This window comes from Musa acuminata, unplaced genomic scaffold (assembly GCF_036884655.1).
Source record: "Musa acuminata AAA Group cultivar baxijiao unplaced genomic scaffold, Cavendish_Baxijiao_AAA HiC_scaffold_1070, whole genome shotgun sequence".
Taxonomy (NCBI): domain Eukaryota; kingdom Viridiplantae; phylum Streptophyta; class Magnoliopsida; order Zingiberales; family Musaceae; genus Musa; species Musa acuminata.
Genome location: NW_027021284.1, coordinates 1 through 21,088, shown reverse-complemented (window position 1 = coordinate 21,088; position 21,088 = coordinate 1). Strand labels below are relative to the sequence as shown.

The 21,088-nt window shown below is 39.9% G+C and overlaps 1 protein-coding gene and 1 pseudogene across 1 annotated transcript; both read right to left on the bottom strand.

Moving 5' to 3' along the window:
- Positions 1 to 1,753: 1,753 nt before the first annotated feature.
- Positions 1,754 to 6,429, bottom strand: LOC135666060 (probable protein phosphatase 2C 59; annotated as a pseudogene).
- A 1,533-nt stretch (positions 6,430 to 7,962) lies between these two features.
- On the bottom strand, positions 7,963 to 21,085 carry LOC135666059 (uncharacterized; the record flags this gene model as incomplete). Its single annotated transcript, XM_065177564.1, has 4 exons — positions 7,963 to 8,034; positions 10,825 to 11,361; positions 17,724 to 18,082; positions 19,987 to 21,085. Coding segments are annotated over 4 exons (2,067 nt in total), but the record flags the coding sequence as incomplete, so codon positions are not given.
- Positions 21,086 to 21,088: the final 3 nt, after the last annotated feature.

Sequence of the window (21,088 nt, the reverse complement as noted above, 5' to 3'; positions counted from 1 at the left end):
GTGGAATTCCATGGAAGGAGCCGGCGGTACCCTCTTCGCCGGCTTCGGCTTTCTCTTCGCCGGCGTACAAACAAGGACGGGCTTGAGAACGGTCTCTTCCGCCTTTTGGTGTGACGCACTCTTCCTCTTCGGTTTCGGCAGCATCGGGACGGCCTTCCACGGGCTTGTCCCGCGTCGGCGCAGTCTTTATGGGCGGAAGCAGAGGCAATTCACCTACGACGACGACGACCGCCTCGGAGCCCATGGCTGCGGAGATCAAGAACTGAAGACGAAGGCAGTGGAGGCCACAGGATTCCCTTGAGAGGAGCAAAGAGAAGCACACCTCACAAGGTGGTCGGCTCGGAGAGGAATCCTTGTGGTGGAGGAGAAGAGGAGAAGAAGCTGAGCAGCAAATTTGGAGGGAGAGGGAAGGGCGAAGGAGTAAATTGGAGGAGCGAGGCAGCAGCTTCGACGTTGTGGCATCTCTACGGCTGTCCTCGACAAAAGAGAAATGCCAGGATCCACGTCTTAACGCCGCTTTCGGCACCCTCCTCCATTTCCCCGGTGAACCAACTTTTCGTCTCCTTTTTTCTGTTCTCGCTGCTCTGCTGAAAGCGTCGTCGGCAGTGGGCTGCGGACGACAACAAAGCATTAAATAACCGGTTAGTGTGGAGAGAGAGAGAGAGAGAGAGAGAGAGGCACCATACTCGATCAACTTGTTCATTCCATCGGTCGTTGTCCCCAACTCCATTAGCCTTCTTTTGGTTTATTTTTCTCTTCCTTTTTTTTGTGTCCGAGTCAAGAAAGGTTGTGTCGACAACAGACGAGGAGAATATGAAGGCTAAGGTAGACTCTTTTGCACGAGGCAAACTGTGTAGGGTTAATAAAAAGTAACTTCGATGTTCCTATCCTTCTTGGATGCCATGGGACCTATAATTTTTGTTAATGGGCGCAAACAACAAATTAATAGGTTAGATTCTATTCTATTCTATTCTATTCAAACACATCCGCGCATCTGCCACGCTAGATAAGACATGGGCATGACCCTTTGATGGATCAATCACGAAGAATGGTTATACGGCTTTACCTTTGAATCTACGTCAAAATGGTCAAAGTTACCATGGAAACTATCACAATCAAACTCCACTATGTATCATTAGACACTTCAATTCTGTATCCATGTGAAACTAATCTTCCTGCCAACATTTATAATACAAACTCAATAAGAGACCTTCTTTCATGGGTCTCATTTTGCTTTCATAGGGGGCATATCAAAATTGTTCCTTGAGGCTTAAATTACCAAACTTGAGCTACTTTAATTGCAGGAGTAAATTCCAAATGGTAAAAATGGTATGTATATATAAACGACTATTCAGGAAGAAATTTAGGCACTCTAACCAAACAATCTTATTGATTATTCTAACAAAAGTGAAAACAGCATGATACAGACTCCACTAAACCATTACAGATAACAAAGCGATAACAAAGATCAAGCAGACAATTTGTACCTATTGCTGCTCGGTTGTGTTATCAAGGCTAGCCAAGAAACTGTACCACGACACCAAGTGATGTTGTCAGAACTACCCCTTTGATAGGCCTCCTGTAACAGTTTCTTTGCTGCTTGTTCTGGATCTTGTAGGGGTTTGACAATAGCTACCACCGCCTCCTGAATTTGGAACCAAATGAAAAAGAAAGGGTTCAATCTTCGGAGATGATATTTCAGGTACCTACTTTTTTTTTTGTTTTTTGTTATTTTCTTCTTTTAAAGTATACCTCATTCGTTCGTGACAACATCCCACAATCAGTCACTTGCAAGGATGAGGAATTCGAGAGATCCATCAACCGCTTCCACCTGCATTCAACAGTAGTCGAAGCAGTCAAAGGCATTACTGTCAGATGATGATATGTCTCGAGTCTTGAAGACAATAACATTGTAGGAATAAAGTGATAGGTCAGAGATCAAACATGAATTTCTGGATCTGCGACAACAAACTGTTTCAGGTGCCTATCACCAAATGCACGAGAAACGGCAAGAACACCACCGACACGCCATGTCCCTGCAGTTACAGTTGATCAGTATTTATATAACGAAATGATCTAAACTGATAAAAAATGATGGAGGAGATCAAGTACCAGCCCACATTACAAAGCCCCCAGCATCCTCAATCCTTTGCTCTCTCATCTGTTTGGTCAGGCTTGTGATCCCTTGAGACAGCTATAGCTGCAAAAGTTACAAAAAATAGCGTGAGCCGAGTTCCTAGTAAAGAACTAAACTTTTAAGAGGCTCAATCAATAATTCAATACAAGATTCTGGTGATTGTATTCTATTTCAGATACTGAATTTGTTAAAAACAGAACCTTCAAGCACATCCAGAGAAAATCATCTCCATATTATCACCATCAAAATAGAGTGATTGGTTTAATTATGAGAGCTCACATCAACCAAGTACCACAACAGGTTGATTTGCCAGGTCTCTGTTGTTCAAAGTACCAAGAACTGGCTTTTGACCATGATGCACGAGGGACAAAAGGTTTCTTTCTCTAAATTACCAAGCAATCAGAAGAATTGCCGTTGCAATCTACTGCACAAACTAGAAGCAAAACTTACCATATGGGGAACAAAAGACTTTTTTCTCTAAATTATGAAGCACCCAGAAGTTCGTTTGGTCAACTACTCTATCATGATCAGAAAATTGCTTTTGCAATATATTGTAAGAACCAAGAAACAGAACTTGCAAGTAAAATGGGTGCTCTACAAGAAATTGGCACAACTGTTTGCCTCAGAAAAGGACTTGTTGCAACTGATGCCACTGAAAAACCAAGAATCAGATGTTTGTATCAAGAGGTTCATAGAATACATAAACTTTTGTATTAATTGAGCACAAGTTGAGATGCCAAACTCGATTTAACAAAGAAAAAGTGGGAAAAAAAAAACAACGAAAATTAGAACCACAAGCAGCTTTTAATATGCTAAATAAAAAGTCTTTATTAGTTACAATTTTCAAGATAACTGGATCGAGTGATGCAACAAATTCTAGATTGATTTTTCGACCCAATCAATTGAAATGAGAAGAGATTGCATGGATATCTTATAAAGAATACAGAACAACCTCAACGGGCATAAGAACAAACATAAACAACAGGATTCAATGACAACAAGTATGTCAACAGCACCACACAGTACTGTTTATTGCCATTCATAAATCAATCAGAAATTTGAATCTAGTTAGAAGGCAATAATCTCAAACTAAAGATGACCACATATAGTAATTGAACCATGAGATGAACAAATGGGCAAGCAAACATCCAAACAAAAGCAAATGGTAGATCACGGATAATGATTATGGAAATATGTAAAATGTTAAATACCAAGCTCTACATACATGAGGGATGATTTTTGATAAAAAATATGTAAATTTGGCAAGAAAAAATAATGGAGACACAATAATATCTACCTAAAGTTCCATATAAAAAATATATTCTTTAACACTGAACAAAACAAATAATGGAGAAATATGCTTATGACAAGCTTCAGGATTAAGGAAACATCAACTTCCATTGTCATCCTGTTTTGTCATTGGCGTGAATAGTTAAACTCCCGATCGTCGAAGTCTACGATTAGATGGTTTTGACAAGGGTCAATTCCAGAATGCAAGAAATATAACCAACAAAATGTGGACTGGAGGATAAAAGACCGTAGAATAATAAATCACACCAATAAAAATCCCATTTGTAGATTCCAAGACATGTCATACATCTAAAGTGGTACCAAAACCTACTATGTACAGCGCTAAATGGAAAGTTTCATCAAGGAACAACACTCAAGCGATGAACAAAAAATAGTTCTTAGATCATACATTAAAGACAAGATAACATGACTAAACTATTAGTATACAATTTCACCAAAAGTATGTAGCTATGAAACCACTGTAGCATCGATAAGTCATAAAGACATTAAGTGCAATGGCTTATAGAAGTAGCATAAAAAAGTGATTATTATTCTTTAAATAATGCTGTGTAAAAATTGGATAACTTAATATTAAGTTTCCAATCCTGTTTAACTTGCTAGTAAACTATTAATCTTCAAATCTCATTTCAAAAAGAGTACATGCAATACGAGAGCGTAATGAACTTTAGCACCTCATCCATCATCAACAATTTAAATCCTCATTTATCACCATAAGTGTGCAGTTTCAGCCATTTCTGAAGATTTTTTCGCAGGTTCAATTCTCCAATTTCAGGCTTAAATTCTGTGAATCCAAACAGGAATATGTTCTCTTTCTCCTTCCTGTCTATACTTTTTTATATTACTATATTTTTGAAGAATCTGAAACTATATGATTATTTGTTTCAATGTGTTCAGTACACCAGAGACACACAGAGCTACTATAGCATTTGGCAGGATCAAGAGAAGGCCAAAAAACTTTGTTGGTCTAGAACCTACATATATCCTAAGAACCTAGATGTCACTGGTGTCACATTCTAAATATTGCTCTTAAATAGGTTGGGTTGTCAGAATACAGTTAGTAAAAAAAAATGCAGTAAACTCCATCTAAATTGAGCCGGTTTAGTTCTAGATTAAGTACAGAAATCCGTTACACATAATTGATGATAAGAGAACTGATTTAAGGATGAGGGGCCTACCATCTCCTCCTCTACATATGACAGCTCTAGAGTCCCCAACATTTGCAACGAGCAAACGATCACCAACAAGGACAGCTGTTGATGCAGTTGAACCCGCCTCTCGGTTCTGGCTGTTCTCAGATTTCAAAAATTCTGCGTCCGTGTGGTTGTATGCATCAGCTGAAGGTAACAGCACAGATGAATTTCATAAGCCAAATATTATTGTTCTCTAAAAGCTCTTTCATAGTACAAAATGCAAATCAGCACCACCTATAGCTGATTTTGTATCGGTAATGAACTTTGGATGCCTGAGTAAGTTGCTGAAGAGGTTTTGTTTAACATACTCTGCTACTTGGGCACCGCCATGACCTACATAACCACTCATCAAAGCATCAAAGTCTAACGTTAGGATATTGAATGTATAAGCAACTCTCCACGAGAGAAATTTACCCTAGAAAAGGATTGAAAGAAGCAAGTTAATGAATGGGTTTTCTATGTCAGTTTTACCAAAAATTTGCAAATACAAAAAAAAAAAAAGATAAGACATTCTAAACATAACAAAGACAACAAAATACTGCAGAAATTTTACCATCAAAGACCCCAAACAAGCCAACAATTTCTCCATCAACGCTGTCAATTCGCGTCTCATAGAAGTCTTCCATCGAAGATCTTTTCCCCGGACAGCTTGCATACCCATAACCAAACTTCCCATCTTGACTGTCTTGAAAGAAATAAGCATGAGTTTTAATGTTAGATTGACACGCAAGAGTAGGATGTTTCTTTACAGCCTACTTTAGGCAACATATTCAACTGCAGATTCAAGAACCACAATTAACAGATAGGAAGCAGTTCTATGAGTTTATTCAGCGTAAAAGAACCATGTTTCCCATGTAAGTTCACACATCCATATCTGACGAACCATCTCATAACTTGTTTGTCAATTATTAAGGATCTAACTTATATTGAATTATTAAGGAATAAACGACTGTTTATACATAAAAAATAAATAAATAAATAAATCTCTTCCAATAACTAGCTAGTTTGTCTTCGAATTAGAACTCAAAATATATGAAGCGAATGCTAGCATAAGATCAGCTCGAAAATCGCACGAGATACGAAACATAAACAAATCTAGAAAAGAATATCGTAAGCCTTAATACGACTTCACAAGGAATAAACGAACGAGACCTGAGTCCTCCCCCGCTGACCGGAGCACCGTCTGCTTGAAGCCCACTGATGGAGTTCAAATACCCCATCTTCCCTCCGAAATATTCGCCCCCCAAACAAAGATCAAAGTGAGGGAAGATCCCACCGAAACCACCGAAACAAGAAGGCCGATCCAATCAGCCTGGAAAGAAACCCATGCCCGATTTCCTCACACTCGAATCAGCCGTCGATCCCCACCGCGACCAAATTCACCCCCTGCAATCGACATCCGATACCCCCTCCCCCCCACAAACGTTTACCACGTCGATCAACGGAAGCAATCTCGAACTCCAAAAAGAAAAGAGGGCAGATGAAGAGATCCTTCACCGAGAGACAGAGAGAGAGAGAGAGAGGAGACGCCGAGCACTGGTTTCGATCGCTGGCAACGGGGAAGAAACGTCGAGGGAGGAAACAACGGATTAATGGTGGGGGGTAGGCGGTGGGTTTTGAGTAGAAGTTAAAATGTATGAATGGATATGCTTAGGTCTCCATTTGGTACCGAAAATAAATAGATAAATAAATACACATGTCTCAAGAAAAATAACTTTAATTGAGCGTTAAAGTATAATTAATTAAGTTTAATTGACTAAATCGAAGATCTAATTAGCAATATATGAGCATACATAACAATGCTATAATAACAATCAAAACTTAAAAGGACAAAAAATGGTTGTAATAAATCATACATTTGTGTGTGAGAGGTCACTTCTATCTTTCCTTTGCGTGCTTGCATTGCTTAAGTGGTTGCCATCACGTAACCGCATGCCATCGTTATACTTGTCGCTTGTTTGGGTGTTCTTTTCGATGCATGATTATTCCATTTCTTATGAGATATATATATATATATCGGGAGGAAGCATAATATAATGCAGCTTAATTCCCGATGGAATTAACGTGATGAACACCGACATTTTCTCGAGCATAGTATATTAACATGATAGAGCTTTTTTTCTGGGGGATTACCGATGAAATCCATGTGGGGAAGACGAGCACGTCGTTGACTTCGATCGGAAGCTGTGGCGAGGATCGAAATGACTCAGGCAGTTGGCAAGTCAACGCCTCAATCCACCAATTTTTAGTGAGGATGAATGCGATGCAAATTCCCTGTTGCATTAATTTGGTGGTATTATATATAAACACAACAATTTTCATATTTATTGACTCGGTCAATCTCTGTAAGTCGATTGTCATTTGCCCCTCGAACAGCAATTTAATGCATATGAATGTGAGGGAATTCTCTCTTTTTTTTTTTTCTCCATAAAAGAGTCTCACGTTTTCAGAAATTTTCCGACATCAATTTTTTTTTTAACCTAATACCGATTACAATATTTTTAATACGATGTTATAGTATTTTAGTAATACCCAAAAAATAATATAATATAATATATTTATAAATATAATTATTTTGAAAATATTATTTTTTACAGTATTTTTATTTTATGTTATAGTATTTTTCATAATATAAAATATTATAACTATATTTTTTATTGCATTGACGATTGTTTCTTAGTATTACTGAAAATACTATAATTGGATCGATTCATCCAACTAGTCCACAGAAAAAGGAAAAAAAGAAAAAAAAAAAAAGGGTAGATAATTGGATATTTCAAGGATTAAGCAAAAAATTAAGCGCTATTAAAAATCTGAAAAATGAGAAGTTTCTTTTTTTAAAATCAATATGTGTATATATTGATTTATATGCTAAGTAAGCGGTGGTGGTTCGCTCGCCCGCGGCACCTCCCTTACGGCTTTCTTATTTAAGTTTCCGCGTCCCACCACCGTGCTTGTATGTATATATATACACATGTTCTTGTCATCCTCTGCGTCTTCTATCGACACAACTTTCTTCTTTAAGGACCGATTACCATATTCATAAACTCTGACCATGAAACTATATATATTTCATATTTATTGTATTAAAATAAAGTGAAAAAAATATCATTCTTCATATATTTTTATGAAAATGATAAATAGTAATTACATTTAAAATTACCATTTGAGATATCATATGAAAACCTCAGTAAGACATTATCCATGATGATAGGGGTAATAATGGCGACATGACGTGTCACGACGACTGCCCCACCTGGGCGCCACTCTGCCCAATGAGGAAGGCAATAACGCTGACTCGACACGCGCTGACGTCATCCACTATCAGGCAACGACTTCCGACCCCGTGCACTTGACCACGACAGGAGAGGACGACGACCGACCCTCGCCCATACCCTGCGACAGTCCGGTTCTCCACGCAACGTTAGTAACAGCGTCAGACGTCGTCAGAGGTACGATCCTGCCTCCCACAGGCGGGCACATCAGGTAACGCTAAACTACCCTATAAATACCCCCGAGTTCTAAACGAAAGGGGGGACTTCTCCACGGCAGAAAACTCCCTTCCACATCATCTGACTTGATCGTCGGAGGGGTCGGGCCGAGCTTCCGACCCGACCTGTGTGCAGGAACGAAGGCAAGGTCGCATCTCCCAGTCACCACGACGAGGCTTCACCCCCCACGCTACGTCCCATTCGGACCGCCGTGACCGGCCACCCCAGTTGTCCCGAGGAGCGCCGCGTCGGATCCCCGCGCATTCGGACCCGAACCAAGCCGCGTCGGCCCCGAGGCCACGGCATACAGTTGTTCCCCGTAACATTTTGGCGCTAGAAGGAGGGCATACTGCCCGAGACCTCCTCGGCCACAGCCTACCCGAGACCTCCTCGGCCACAGCTTGCCCGAGACTTCCTCTGCGCGGCCTGCCCGCCTAAGTAGCTCCTCGGCCACTGCCTGCCCGAGAGCTCCTCGACCCCATGCTGCCCGAGACCACTCCTGCGCGGCCTGCCCGCCTGAGGGGCCTACCACCCCTACAACCAAGCCCAACTTGACCGACGAACCACTACTTGAGGTTCCTCGGCCACCCAGAGCCACCACTGCACATCCAACCCTCGTCAATTGTCAAGCTCCATGATTCCCACACCCCTGGCAATGAACCGGCCTTCGCCCGACAGAGACGGTTCCTTAGAACCGAAGCCATGCCTCGGACTCGCCTTACGGCAACCGACGCATAACTTCCATTGGGGGGGGAATATGATGAGGGTAATAATGGCGATAAGACTCGGGCTGACGTCAGCTGTCTCGGATGACGCATCGCCCCTCGGTTGACCTGACAACACCTGGTCAAACAAGACCAGAACGCCAACCGAGGCACGTCACTATCCTACAGGAGCCCAGCCCCTCACGTGACGCCAACACTAGTGTCAGACGCTACCGGGAGTTCGATCCTGCTCCCTGCTAGCAGTCCTACGCACCACCTTCACTATAAAAACCCTTGCATGCCAAGGGAGAAAAGGAGGGAGAGGACAACACAAAAACACCCTCAAAACCACTCCACTCCACATCACTAACTTGATCGTTGGAAGGGTCAGGCCGAGCTTCCGACCCGACCTGTGTGCAGGAACGAAGACGAGGCGCCTCTCACCGGACGCACAGGCGAGGAGCCCCTTCCCAGAGGAAACGGCGACCCCCCTCCACGACCGAACCGACCCGAGCCGGCGACCTCTACAGTCCCGAGGAACCCCCCTGGGAGATCCCCGCCATTCGGACCCAGAACAAACCGCGTCGGCCCCGAGGCCACGGCGTAAAGTTGTTTGCACTAACACATGACATCTAACGTATCGAGAAAAAAAGAGGGAAAAGGAAGCAGAGGTTACTTGGTGTTCGGGGTTTTAGCATCATCCCATTTGAATCAAGATTTCGGTACTTTTTTTTGCCGGACAAGACTTCCTGAGATCTGACCACTGAATTAACCGACGATGAGTGATCTAATTATGAAGTTGCATGAGTTTTTTGCCTTTCCAAATCTAACTACAGATATAATTCCATTAAAGATTCTTATCTGTTGGGCACATAGCGCATTAGTTCAGCCCATAATGCTTTAATAACTCATAGCTCATATTAGTATTTTCTTTTCTTTTAACATAAATCCTAACTTTTTTAATCTAAACGTGTGCAGGTAAGGTTGAAAAAAGAGGACAATGACGATTGTGGACGAGGTTGAGAAGAAAAAAAAAAAAAGAAAGGAGAAACTGTAATATTGGCAATTAAGGGCAAAAAAAAAAAAAAAAAAAAGAGAGATGAAGATGAGAATAATGCAGAGGTTCCTTTTATGACTTAAAGCATGCGGTAAGTATTATTTAGTATGTTATATTTCTTTTTTTTCTTAAATTTCAAAGCATATGAATTCGTTGCCGACGTTGTATAGAGTGCAGATTGGTTATAGTTGCCGAATGACAAGATGTTGTTGCTCGACAGGGAACGCATGCATGCATGCATGCATATGAATCAACTAAACAATCCTCTTCTCTTTCAGGACATGTGAACTTTTTCTTGCACAACCTGTTTACTTTGCAGAACCTGTCTATGATATGTTATACCTTCTCGTAACAATTTTAATATTGTCTCCCAAGAAATCATTTCTTGCTGTTTCATTCACAATGGCAGAAAATTCTACTAACAGAAAACCCTCTATTTCATGATATTTAATCGTAGCATTGGACACATGAAAGACAAAAATTTTCATTCAACTTCTCTTCTCTTATCTACGAACAGTTCCTCTTCTTCACCGCATGGCCGAAGCGTATTAGAGTAAGGGATCAATAGTGGGTAACTGCATCCCAGCGATCCCAGCTTCTTGAGTTCTCCATCCTTTATATCATAGCTATATGCCTCGCTATCTACGGTGAAAACAAGTGACGTGGTCATCGCCACCTCTCTCAGCACGACGCAGCTCACGTTGGGGGGTTCCCTGAACCCTATCTGGCCCAAGCTCACCTCATGCACCCTTACCCATCCTGGCGGACCGTCGTTTGTCTTCCTCAGCAGCCACAGTCCGATCACCCAAGTACACATTTCGTAATGGATTAGGCACAGCGACTTCCCCTCCCACTTGCCTATTCCGATCGTGTCCAAGTAGGCGACGGCTGCTTCTTTCGGCAGAGGGATGATCTGCGTGCGCTCCTTCCTCACATCAAAGGCGACGACATAGTGGTCGATCCTCTCGTACGATTTCGAATGTGACGATGCCCAGAATACGACGTCGTCGCAGACCACCGGGTGCTCCAAATGTAGTTCCATCCGACCGAAGTCGAGTTCCTTGTCCATCGTCCACACCCTCGCAGACGAGTCATAGACCTGACAGCGGTGCAACGAGCTCCCTTCTGGGGTCCGTGAAAGGTAGACCAACTTGTAGCTTTTCGTCACCCCATCTCCATCGTTCATGAATCTCACCGCGATGCCGATGCCGCCCCATGTCCAATACTTGCTCGGCGGGGAGGGCAGCTGGCACCGAGTCCCACGGGCCGGGTTGTAGACGCATAAGGCATCATCTTTGTTATGCAAGACAAAGACGAGGCCACCCGCTGACCCAAGGATTACGACTTTCCTGTAGGACAAGAATTCGAGGCTGCTTCTGGGCACACCGGCGTAGGGGTCAATGAGGAAGAAGGGCCCAGGAATGTTGCGGATGTGGGGAAAGAAGCCGGAGATGACATTGTTGTGGTACGTCTGTGAAAGGAGAAAATGAGAATCTGATGAGAGCTGGCGAAAGGTCTTGCAAACAGAGAGGAGCCTAAAGAAGGTCTTTGCTGGGAGGTAGGAGAGGATCTCTGCCAGCAGGTTATCGGGAAGGGGACGACCGCTACTTCCGAGGTTGATGCTATGACTGCTATTGAGCATACCATCCATTCCAACCATCAGAGATTTGGAAAAGTACAACTGTCCATTATATAGAGAATAGAGAAGGCCGATGACTCTTAGTGTGAGAAGATATCGAACTTTCATCATCTGAAACTGAGAAATGTTTCGAGGACCGATTACCATATTCATGGACTCTTTCCATGAATTATATATATATATATATATATATATATATATATATATATATATATATATATATATATATATGTATATTATATATATATATATATTCATATTTATTGTATTACATTAAAGCTAAAAACATATCATCTTCATATATTTTTGTGAAAATGACAATAAGTAATTACATTTAATATTACCATTTCAGACATCATATGAAAATAGTAGTTAATTATTAGATTTAGTGTGATCCTTCTAAGCACTCTCCTCTGTTAGACATTATCCATGATATCTAACTTGCCAAGTAAATGATAAAATTGATTTGAATTAAGAGCCTTAGTTATCACTAAGATCAATAGATAGTGAAAAGATCATTAAATTGCTCACGTTGCCTCTGATCACTACTTTTTCATAATTCAAATAAAGAAAATAATCATCTGAAAAAAAAAGCCATTTTTAGTTTCAAAATTTTCAGATAAACATAAGGATGCTAAAGATACAATAGTTGTGTGAGGGATTATTTTACTACTGATTTTGAATGTTTAAGGGTATTTTTAATTTATAGAATTGCTAATTTTTAAGGAATCTTGAAAAAAGAACATTCGACACTCGAGTAAATTGAAGACTTCCAAGTTAAGAATGCCAATATGAGCCTTAATTAAGAGTCTTAAGAATCAATCCACTTCAAACCATTTTTAGATAAATTAATTTGAGATGGTAGATTATGATACGAACAAAATGGACAAATGAGGGGTGACCATAACACCAAATCTTATCGCAATGTGACTTACATGAGTGTAGGACAAAAGCAAAATCCAATGTATTCGGGAAGATAGTGAGATTTGTTACAAGGATGATCAAATTAGGGTCGAAGTTGTGTCTTTTACTCCAATTTTTGGAATTAATCGATTGCTCAAACTTGGCCTACTCTACATATAATTTCTAATCTTAACTTTTCATACCCTTTGAATATAAGTAAATTTAAGATTTTCTAAGATCTATGGATTTTGGTAAAAAAGACTCGATCTAGATGACTACATAATTGAATTATTTAGTGGATGTTGGAATATCATAATGGTCCAACTGATTTTAATTTCATCATTTTCATCATAGGTGTATGCTTATTGATGATTGACTAAAGTTTTTCTTTTTCTTTTACTGATGCAAGACTCATAAAGTTATAAGTGGTTTTTAATCAATGTTATTATATAATTTAAATTATAAAATTCTTCCTAAAATCTTAATTGAACTTTTATTCCCCAAATTATCTCTCATGGGCAAACAATTTTTTACAATTAGCCAACGTTTAAGAGAATATTCTATCGACATAGGAGATTGTTGTTTTGGAGGTACAAATCTAGGGTAAAAGTCCTTTAGTGATAATTAAAATAAAAATTAAAAAAAAAAAACTTATGATAAATTATTTATTATCCCTCGATATGCTTTCATTCATTCATTCTGAAAATTGACCTTAGAGCTATTAAAGTAGCGAACCTTTGTCTTTTTATATTTATGTCATTATTACCCAAGTTGTTACATAAATTCTAAACCATGATTCCTCCCCATAAAATGCTTATTTCTGATTTTGATTGTAAAATTTTACAGATTCAACGATAACTTGATGATTAGAATGTTATGTTGTCTATTCAAATGAGGTAACTAAATCAAATTATGCATGATGACCAATATACAATAATTTATCTTTGTTTCTTGGATAACGAGAAGCCGAAATGATGAATTTAGTCAGGAATATTTTATTTATATTAATTTTTTAGTTATAAATTGTTACATTATACAAGAAAGAATATTACCACATTTAGGATTTTTTTCATTGGATTATAACATCATTCCATATATCAAAAGTCAAATAAATAAATATCACATTATTAATATATATAAATAATAAATATTTATTATAATTTTTTATTTATCAAAATATAAATTAAAAGTAGTCATAGGTTTTATTTAGAAATATAGTGATACTAACTCAAAAATAACTCAAAAATAAAATTCAACTAGCCCTAGTTAAAGGAATATTTGTTCTCAATTGAAATTTGGTATAGTATTATTGGTTGGTTACTTTAAAATTTTAAAATAAAGTAAAAAAATTCCGTAATACGAGGAGGAACCTTTATAAGGCAACTATAAAATAAATATATATTCAAAAGTTAATCATCATATTGACATATATCAAATGCTCGAAGGCATACTCGGAGGAACCTTTATAAACTCACAATAGTGAATGAAAATAAATCCATATTACACTCCTAACAACATAAATAATAGTATCTCTTACTCGTCAAAGTAAGGACATGTTGTTGAATCTCGGATTTTGATGATGAAATCAATTGATGTGTTTGTGATCTAATATGCATTTAAGTAACGCAGGACTAGCTTCGATCATAAAAGGCAAATTGATTAAAGTAGGAGAAATCAAACGTTAGGCCAAAGAGAACATATTAGAAGATTGGACGTCGGCTGGAGGATCGATCGACGTGTCGGTAGAAGGCTTCGTGTCATGAATTTAGGCATCGGGTTGAAGGATCAGACTTTACGCCAAGGAGATTGGAAGTTGCAAGAATCAACATGTCGATTGGGCAATACATCGAAGGATTGGACGAAGTGTCAGATGAACCAATGACATGTCGGACAACATAGGATTCGCTTGTAATCGACTATGTCTAGATTGAGTTAGTTTAGAGTCTAATTGAGTCAATTTAGAATGTAATTAGGTCAACTCAATTAGGGGATAATTAGGCATAAGTTAGGGCTGAGTTGGGTCGAATGGAATACCCACTCAGCCACTTAGAACCATGCTAGGCAGTGGCACCACCCATGGTGGGTGATAGAACCACTTGAAGCTCAACCTCCGAGGAGGTCCAGTCGATGGTACCGCCCAAAGTTGGCAGTGGTATCATCGGCCATAAAAGCTATCAAGCGATGTTACCACTAGAGCCTAGTCTCCGAGGCTCTGTCAAGTGGTGGTACCGCCAATATCCTAAAAATTGAGAATGAGACACTTTTAGGCTTCAATTTTTAATCTGTTTGGAGCCTATAAATACCTTTATCATCCCTGTTCAGATCACACAAGAATTGAGAACAAAAACAAAGATAAATTCTGTTGTAATCTTATGAGAGTTCTCCTTCTATAGTCTAAGGTTGATTTTTATTTAAGAGAGGAGTAAGTGGGGGTGTAAAGGTTCTCTCCTCAACTTGTCAAAAAGAGAATTGAGTTGTACGGGTAGTTGATCTTCGGTAATGGAAGCCGGTGGTCTCAACGAAAGAGCAATCAGAAGTGGACGTAGATCACGATAACCGAACTACTATAAAAATCTGGTTTGAATTTACTTCTTACTATTTACCTTTATTGCAAACTAAATTCATACTTTCACTAAGCTTCCGTACGCTTTCCAAGTTAATATTTTTTCGATACGATTTTTCATCGAACAAAATTTTTAAAACCAGTGATTTTAACGAAAGCACTAATTCACCCCCCCTCTTAGTACCGACTCAATCATAACACACGTTCTATCCAATAATAGATATAATAACTATCCGATCGTCATGTCTTATAACCTGTTAATCCTCAAAGGGAATCACCCTACCTGTCCTTAGTAGGAAAATAAAATCGTCTTATAACATGTTATGTCTATATAGAAATGAAATAATACATTGAAACATTTAAAGTTATCTTTCAAATATCATTAATGTTAAATAACATCAATTAGCTATCAATCAACTTGTATTATAACTCAATGTTTCAATTGAACTCGATTTAACTAGAACCTAATTTAATCGATCTCTAATCCTCATTTAATCGATTTTGAGAAGAGGTTACTTGGTGTTCTGGGTTTTAGCATCATCCCATTTGATTCAAGATTTCGATACCTTTTCTTGCCGGACAAGACTTTCTTGACCACTGAATTGCTCAGAATTAACCGACGATGAGTGATCTAATTATGAATTTGCATGAGTTTTTTTTTTCCAAATCTAACTACAGATATAATTCCATTAGAGATTCTTATCTATTGGGCAGATAGCTCATTAGTTCAGTCCATAATGAGCTTTAATAACTCATAACTCATACTAGTATTTTTTTTTTCTTTTAACATAAATCCTAACTTTTTTTAATATAGACGTGTGGCAGGTAAGGTTGAAACAAAAGGACAATGAAGATTGTGGACGAGGTTGAGAAAGAAAAAAAAAAGAAAAAGGAGAACCTATAATATTGGCAATTAAGGGTAAAAAAAATAAGAGAAGAAAAAAAGAATGAAGATGAGAATAACTCAGAGGCTCCTTTTATGACTTAAAGGATGCAGTAAGTATTATTTAGTATGTTATATTTCTTTTTTTTCTTACATTTCAAAGCATTATTCGTTTTTGTACACTAATAGTATGTTATTCGTTGTCTCCTCTCTTGAAATCGAACAAATCCCAAAAAGTTATATAGACAAGATGTTGTCTATCTAAGATTGTATAGTGCAGATTGGTTATAGTTGCAGAATGACAAGATGTTGTTGCTCGACAGGGAACGCATGCATGCATGCATATGAATCAACTAAACAATCCTCTTCTCTTTCATGAACTTTTTCTTGCACAACCTGTTTACTTTGCATTATTAAGTCAAAGTGAATTTGTCTATGATATGTTATACCTTCGCATAACAATTTTAATATTGTCTCCCAAGAAATCATTTCTTGCTGTTTCATTCACAATAGCAGAAAATTCTACTAACAAAAAACCCTTTATTTCATGATGATAAGGCATATTTTGTATTCCCGTCACGTCACAACCTCTGTCGCATCACGCCCCCACCAAGTCGGCACGAGAGTACCTCCCTGCACCGGGTTGGGACCTATACCGAGATGCACTCCCTCGTCAAGTATCGTCCCGAAAAACTCGGGGCATTCCAGGCACGTTCCGTGCATTCCGGACGTGCGACCACACAAAGGTACCATCTCGCAACTTGAGGATCGTTCACCGTATCAAATCCACGTACGACCGATCCTCGCATAATAGTATAAAAGCCCTTGACCGACATCTGGCCATGGGATGACAAAAAAAGGGGAAAAGGTAACCACCAACTTATTCTACGAGGGGCCAAAGTTGGAAACCCGCCGACGAGGGCCTTATGTGCTGGAGCTCGATCGCCTCCAGAAGCGCGACCGCCCCGATCGAAGTGGCACCTTCCCGGAAGACGATGGTAGCGTCCCAACTTCCTGACGTAATCGACCTCAACACCTCGTCCCATCGATCGTGAACTCCCGACATTAACCTGTGGATCAAGACCCCATCGGCGACGACGCATCAGGTCACATTTAATCGCAGCATTGACACAAGAAAGATAATTTTTCATTCAACTTCTTTCTCTTATCTACGAGAATGTATACATAATAGGAAATACAAACAAAAAGAAGGTCTCTTCACGTTGTTTCGAACAGTTCCTCTTCTTCACCGCATGGCCGAAGCGTATTAGAGTAAGGGGTCAACGGTGGGTAAGGGCATTCCAGCGATGCCAGCTTCTTGAGTTCTCCATCCTTTATATCATAGATATATGCATCGCTTTCTACGGTGAAAACAAGTGACGTGGTCATCGCCACCTCACTCAGCACGATGCAGCTCACCTTTGGGGTTTCCCTGAAACCTAACTGGCCCAAGCTCACCTCATGCGCCCTCACCCATCCTGGCGGACCGTCGTTTGTCTTCCTCAGCAGCCACAGTCCGATCACCCAAGTACACGTTTCGTAATGCATTAGGCACAGCGACTTCCCCTCCCGCATGCCTATTCCGATCGTGTCCGAGTAGGCGACGGCTGCTTCTTTCGGCAGAGGGATGATCTGCGTACGCTCCTTCCTCACATCAAAGGCGACGACATACTGGTCGATCCTCTCGTTCGAGAACGAATGTGACGATGCCCAGAACACGACGTCGTCGCAGATCACCGGGTGCTCCAAATGTAGTTCCAACCGACCGAAGTCGAGTTCCTTGTCCATCGTCCACACCCTCGCAGACGAGTCATAGACCTGACAGCGGTGCAACTTACTCCTTACTGGGTGCCGTGAAAGGTAGACCAACCTGTAGCTTTTCGTCACCCCATCTCCATCGTTCATGAATCTCACCGCGATGCCACCCCATGTACAATACTTGCTCGGCGGGGAGGGTAGCTGGCACCGAGTACCACGGGCCGGGTTGTAGACGCATAACGCACCATCTTTCCTATGCAACACAAAGACGAGGCCACCAGCTGACCCAACGATTTTGCCTTTGCGGAACAAGAATTCGAGGCGGCTTCTGGGCACACCGGCGTAGGGGTCAACGAGGAAGAAGGGTCCAGAAAAGTCGCGGTCGTGAGGAAAGAAGCCGGAGATGACATTGTTGTGGTACGACTGTGAAAGGAGAAAATGAGAATCTGATAAGAGCTGGCGAAAGGTCTTGCAAATAGAGAGGAGCCTAAAGAAGGTCTTTGCTGGGAGTTAGGAGAGGATCTCTGCCAGCAAGTTATCGGGAAGGGGACGACCGCTACTTCCGAGGTTGATGCTATGGGTGCTATTGAGCGTACCATCCATTCCAACGATCAGAGATTTGAAAGAGTCCAACTTATTGTCCATTATATAGAGACAATAAGATATATATATATATATATATATATATATATATATATATATATATATATATATATATATCATATTTATTGAATTATAATAAAGGGAAAAACATATCATTTTCATATATATTTTTATGAAAATGGCAATAAGTAATTACATTTAATATTATCATTTCAGACATCATATGAAAATGGAAGTTAATTATTAGATTTAGTGTGATCCTTCTAAGCACTCCCCTCTGTTAGACATTATCCATGATATCTAACTTGTCAAGTAAATGATAAAATTGATTTGAATTAAGAGTCTTAGTTATCACTAAGATCAATAGATAGTGAAAATATCATTAAATTGCTCACGTTGCCTCGGATCATTACTTTTTCCTAATTCAAATAAAGAAAATAATCATCTGAAAAAAGAAGAAGCCATTTTTAGTTTCAAAATTTTCAGATAAACATAAGGATGCTAAAGATAGAATAGTTGTGCGAGGGATTATTTGACTACTCATTTTGATTGTTTTAGGGTATTTTTAATTTATGGAATTGCTAATTTTTAAGGAATCTTGAAAAAAAGAACCTTTGACACTCGAGCAAATTAAAGACTTCCAAGTTAAGAATGCTAATATGAGCCTTAGTTAAGAGTCTTAACGATCAATCCACTTCAAACCATTTTTAGATAAATTAATTTGAGATGGTAGATTATGATTAGGATAAAATGGACAAATGCAGGGTGATCATAACACCAAATCTTATCCTACTGTGAATTACATGAGTGTAGGACGAAAGCAAAATCCAACGTATTTGGGAAGATAGTGAGATTTGTCACAAAGATGTTCAATTAGGGTAGAAGTGGTGTCTTTTACTCCAATTTTTGGAATGAATCGATTGCTCAAACTTGGCCTACTCTACATATAATTTCTAATCTTAACTTTTCATACCTTTTGAATATAAGTAAATTTAAGATTTTCTAAGATCTATAAATTTTGGTAAAAAGACTCAATCTAGATGACTATACAATTGAATTATTTAGTGGATATTGGAATATCATAATGGTCCAACTGATTTTAATTTCATCATTTTCATCATAGGTGTATGTTTATTGATGATCGACTAAAGTTTTTTTTTAACCAATATTATTATATAATTTAAATTATAAAATTCTTCTTAAAATCTTAATTGAACTTTTATTCCCCAAATTATCTCTCATGGGCAAAATTTTTTTACAATTAGCCAATATTTAAGATAATATTCTATCGACATAGGAGATTATTGTTTCGAGGTGGTAAAGGTTCTTTAGTGATAATTAAAAAAACATATTAATTATCCCTCAATGTCCCAAACTTATTTATTATCCCTCCATATGCTTGCATCATTCATTCTAATTTAGTCGGGGCATATGAACTTTTTCTTGCACAACCTGTTTACTATGCGTTATTAAGTGAATTTGCCTATGATATGTTATACCTTCTCATAACAATTTTAATATTGTCTCCCAAGAAATCATTTCTTGCTGTTTCATTCACAATGGCACAAAATTCTACTAACAAAAAACCCTCTATTTCATGATATTTAATCGCAGCATTGGACACAAGGAAGACAACATTTTTCATTCAACTTCTCTTATCTTATCTACGAGAATGTATACATAATAGGAAATACAAACAAACAAAAAAAGTCTCTTCAGGTTGTTTCGAACAGTTCCTCTTCTTCACCGCATGGCCGAAGCGTATTAGAGTAAGGGATCAACGATGGTAAATGGCATTCCTGCAATGCCAGCTTCTTGAGTTCTCCATCCCTTATACTGTAGGTGTATGCATCTTCATGTGTGGCGAAAACAAGTAGCGTAGTCGTCGCCACCTCACACAGCATGGTGGACAGCACGTTGAGTGGTTTCTTGAACCCCATCCGGTCCGAGCTTATCTCATGCGCCGTCACCCAGCGTATCCCACCGTTGTTACTCTTCTCCAGCAGCTCTAGAGCGAACACCCGAGAAGACAGACGGTAATGAATCAGGCAAACCGACTTTCCCTCCCACTTGCCGATCCCAATGGTGTCGGAGGGATCGATGTTCATTCTTTCCGGCGGTCGGATGATCTGCGTGCACTCAGTCCTCAGGTCGAAGGCGACGACGTACGCATTAATCATCCTGCACGTTTCCCGCGCCGACACCCAGAATATGGTCTCGTCGTGGACCACCGGGTGATCCAAATCTATTGCGCCCCCTCCAAAGTCGAGACGCTTGTCCATCGTCCACTTCTTGGCCACCGAGTCGTAGACCTGGCAGCGGCGCAACGAGTACCACACCCAGGTTGATGAGAGGTACACCAGCTTGTAGTCTTTCGTCATGTCCCCATCGTTCATGAAGTTCACCGCGATGCCACCCCCCGGACACAAGTCCGAAGGTGCGCGTAGATGACACCGAGTCCTACGAGCCGGGTTGTAGACATATAAGCTACGGGTGGCCGCCCGGCGGTTGTCGTGCATGACGAAGACAAGGCCGTCAGCTGACCCAAGGATGAAGCCGTTGTTCTTGCTCAAGAATTTGCCAAAGGTTCTTGGCACGCCGGCGTAGGGGTCAACGAGGAGAAAGGAATTGAAGGCATTGCGGATCTTGACGAAGAATCCGGAGACGGCTTTGCAGAGATCTGATTGTGAATGGAGGAAATCAGACTTTTCCGAGAGCTCGTGGAAGGACTTACAGACAGGTTGGAGTCTGAAGAATGTCTTCGCGGGGAGGTAGGACAGGATCTCTTCGTGCAAGTCGTCGGGAAGCCGACAGCTTCCGGTTACGGGCTTCTCCTCACCCACGATGCC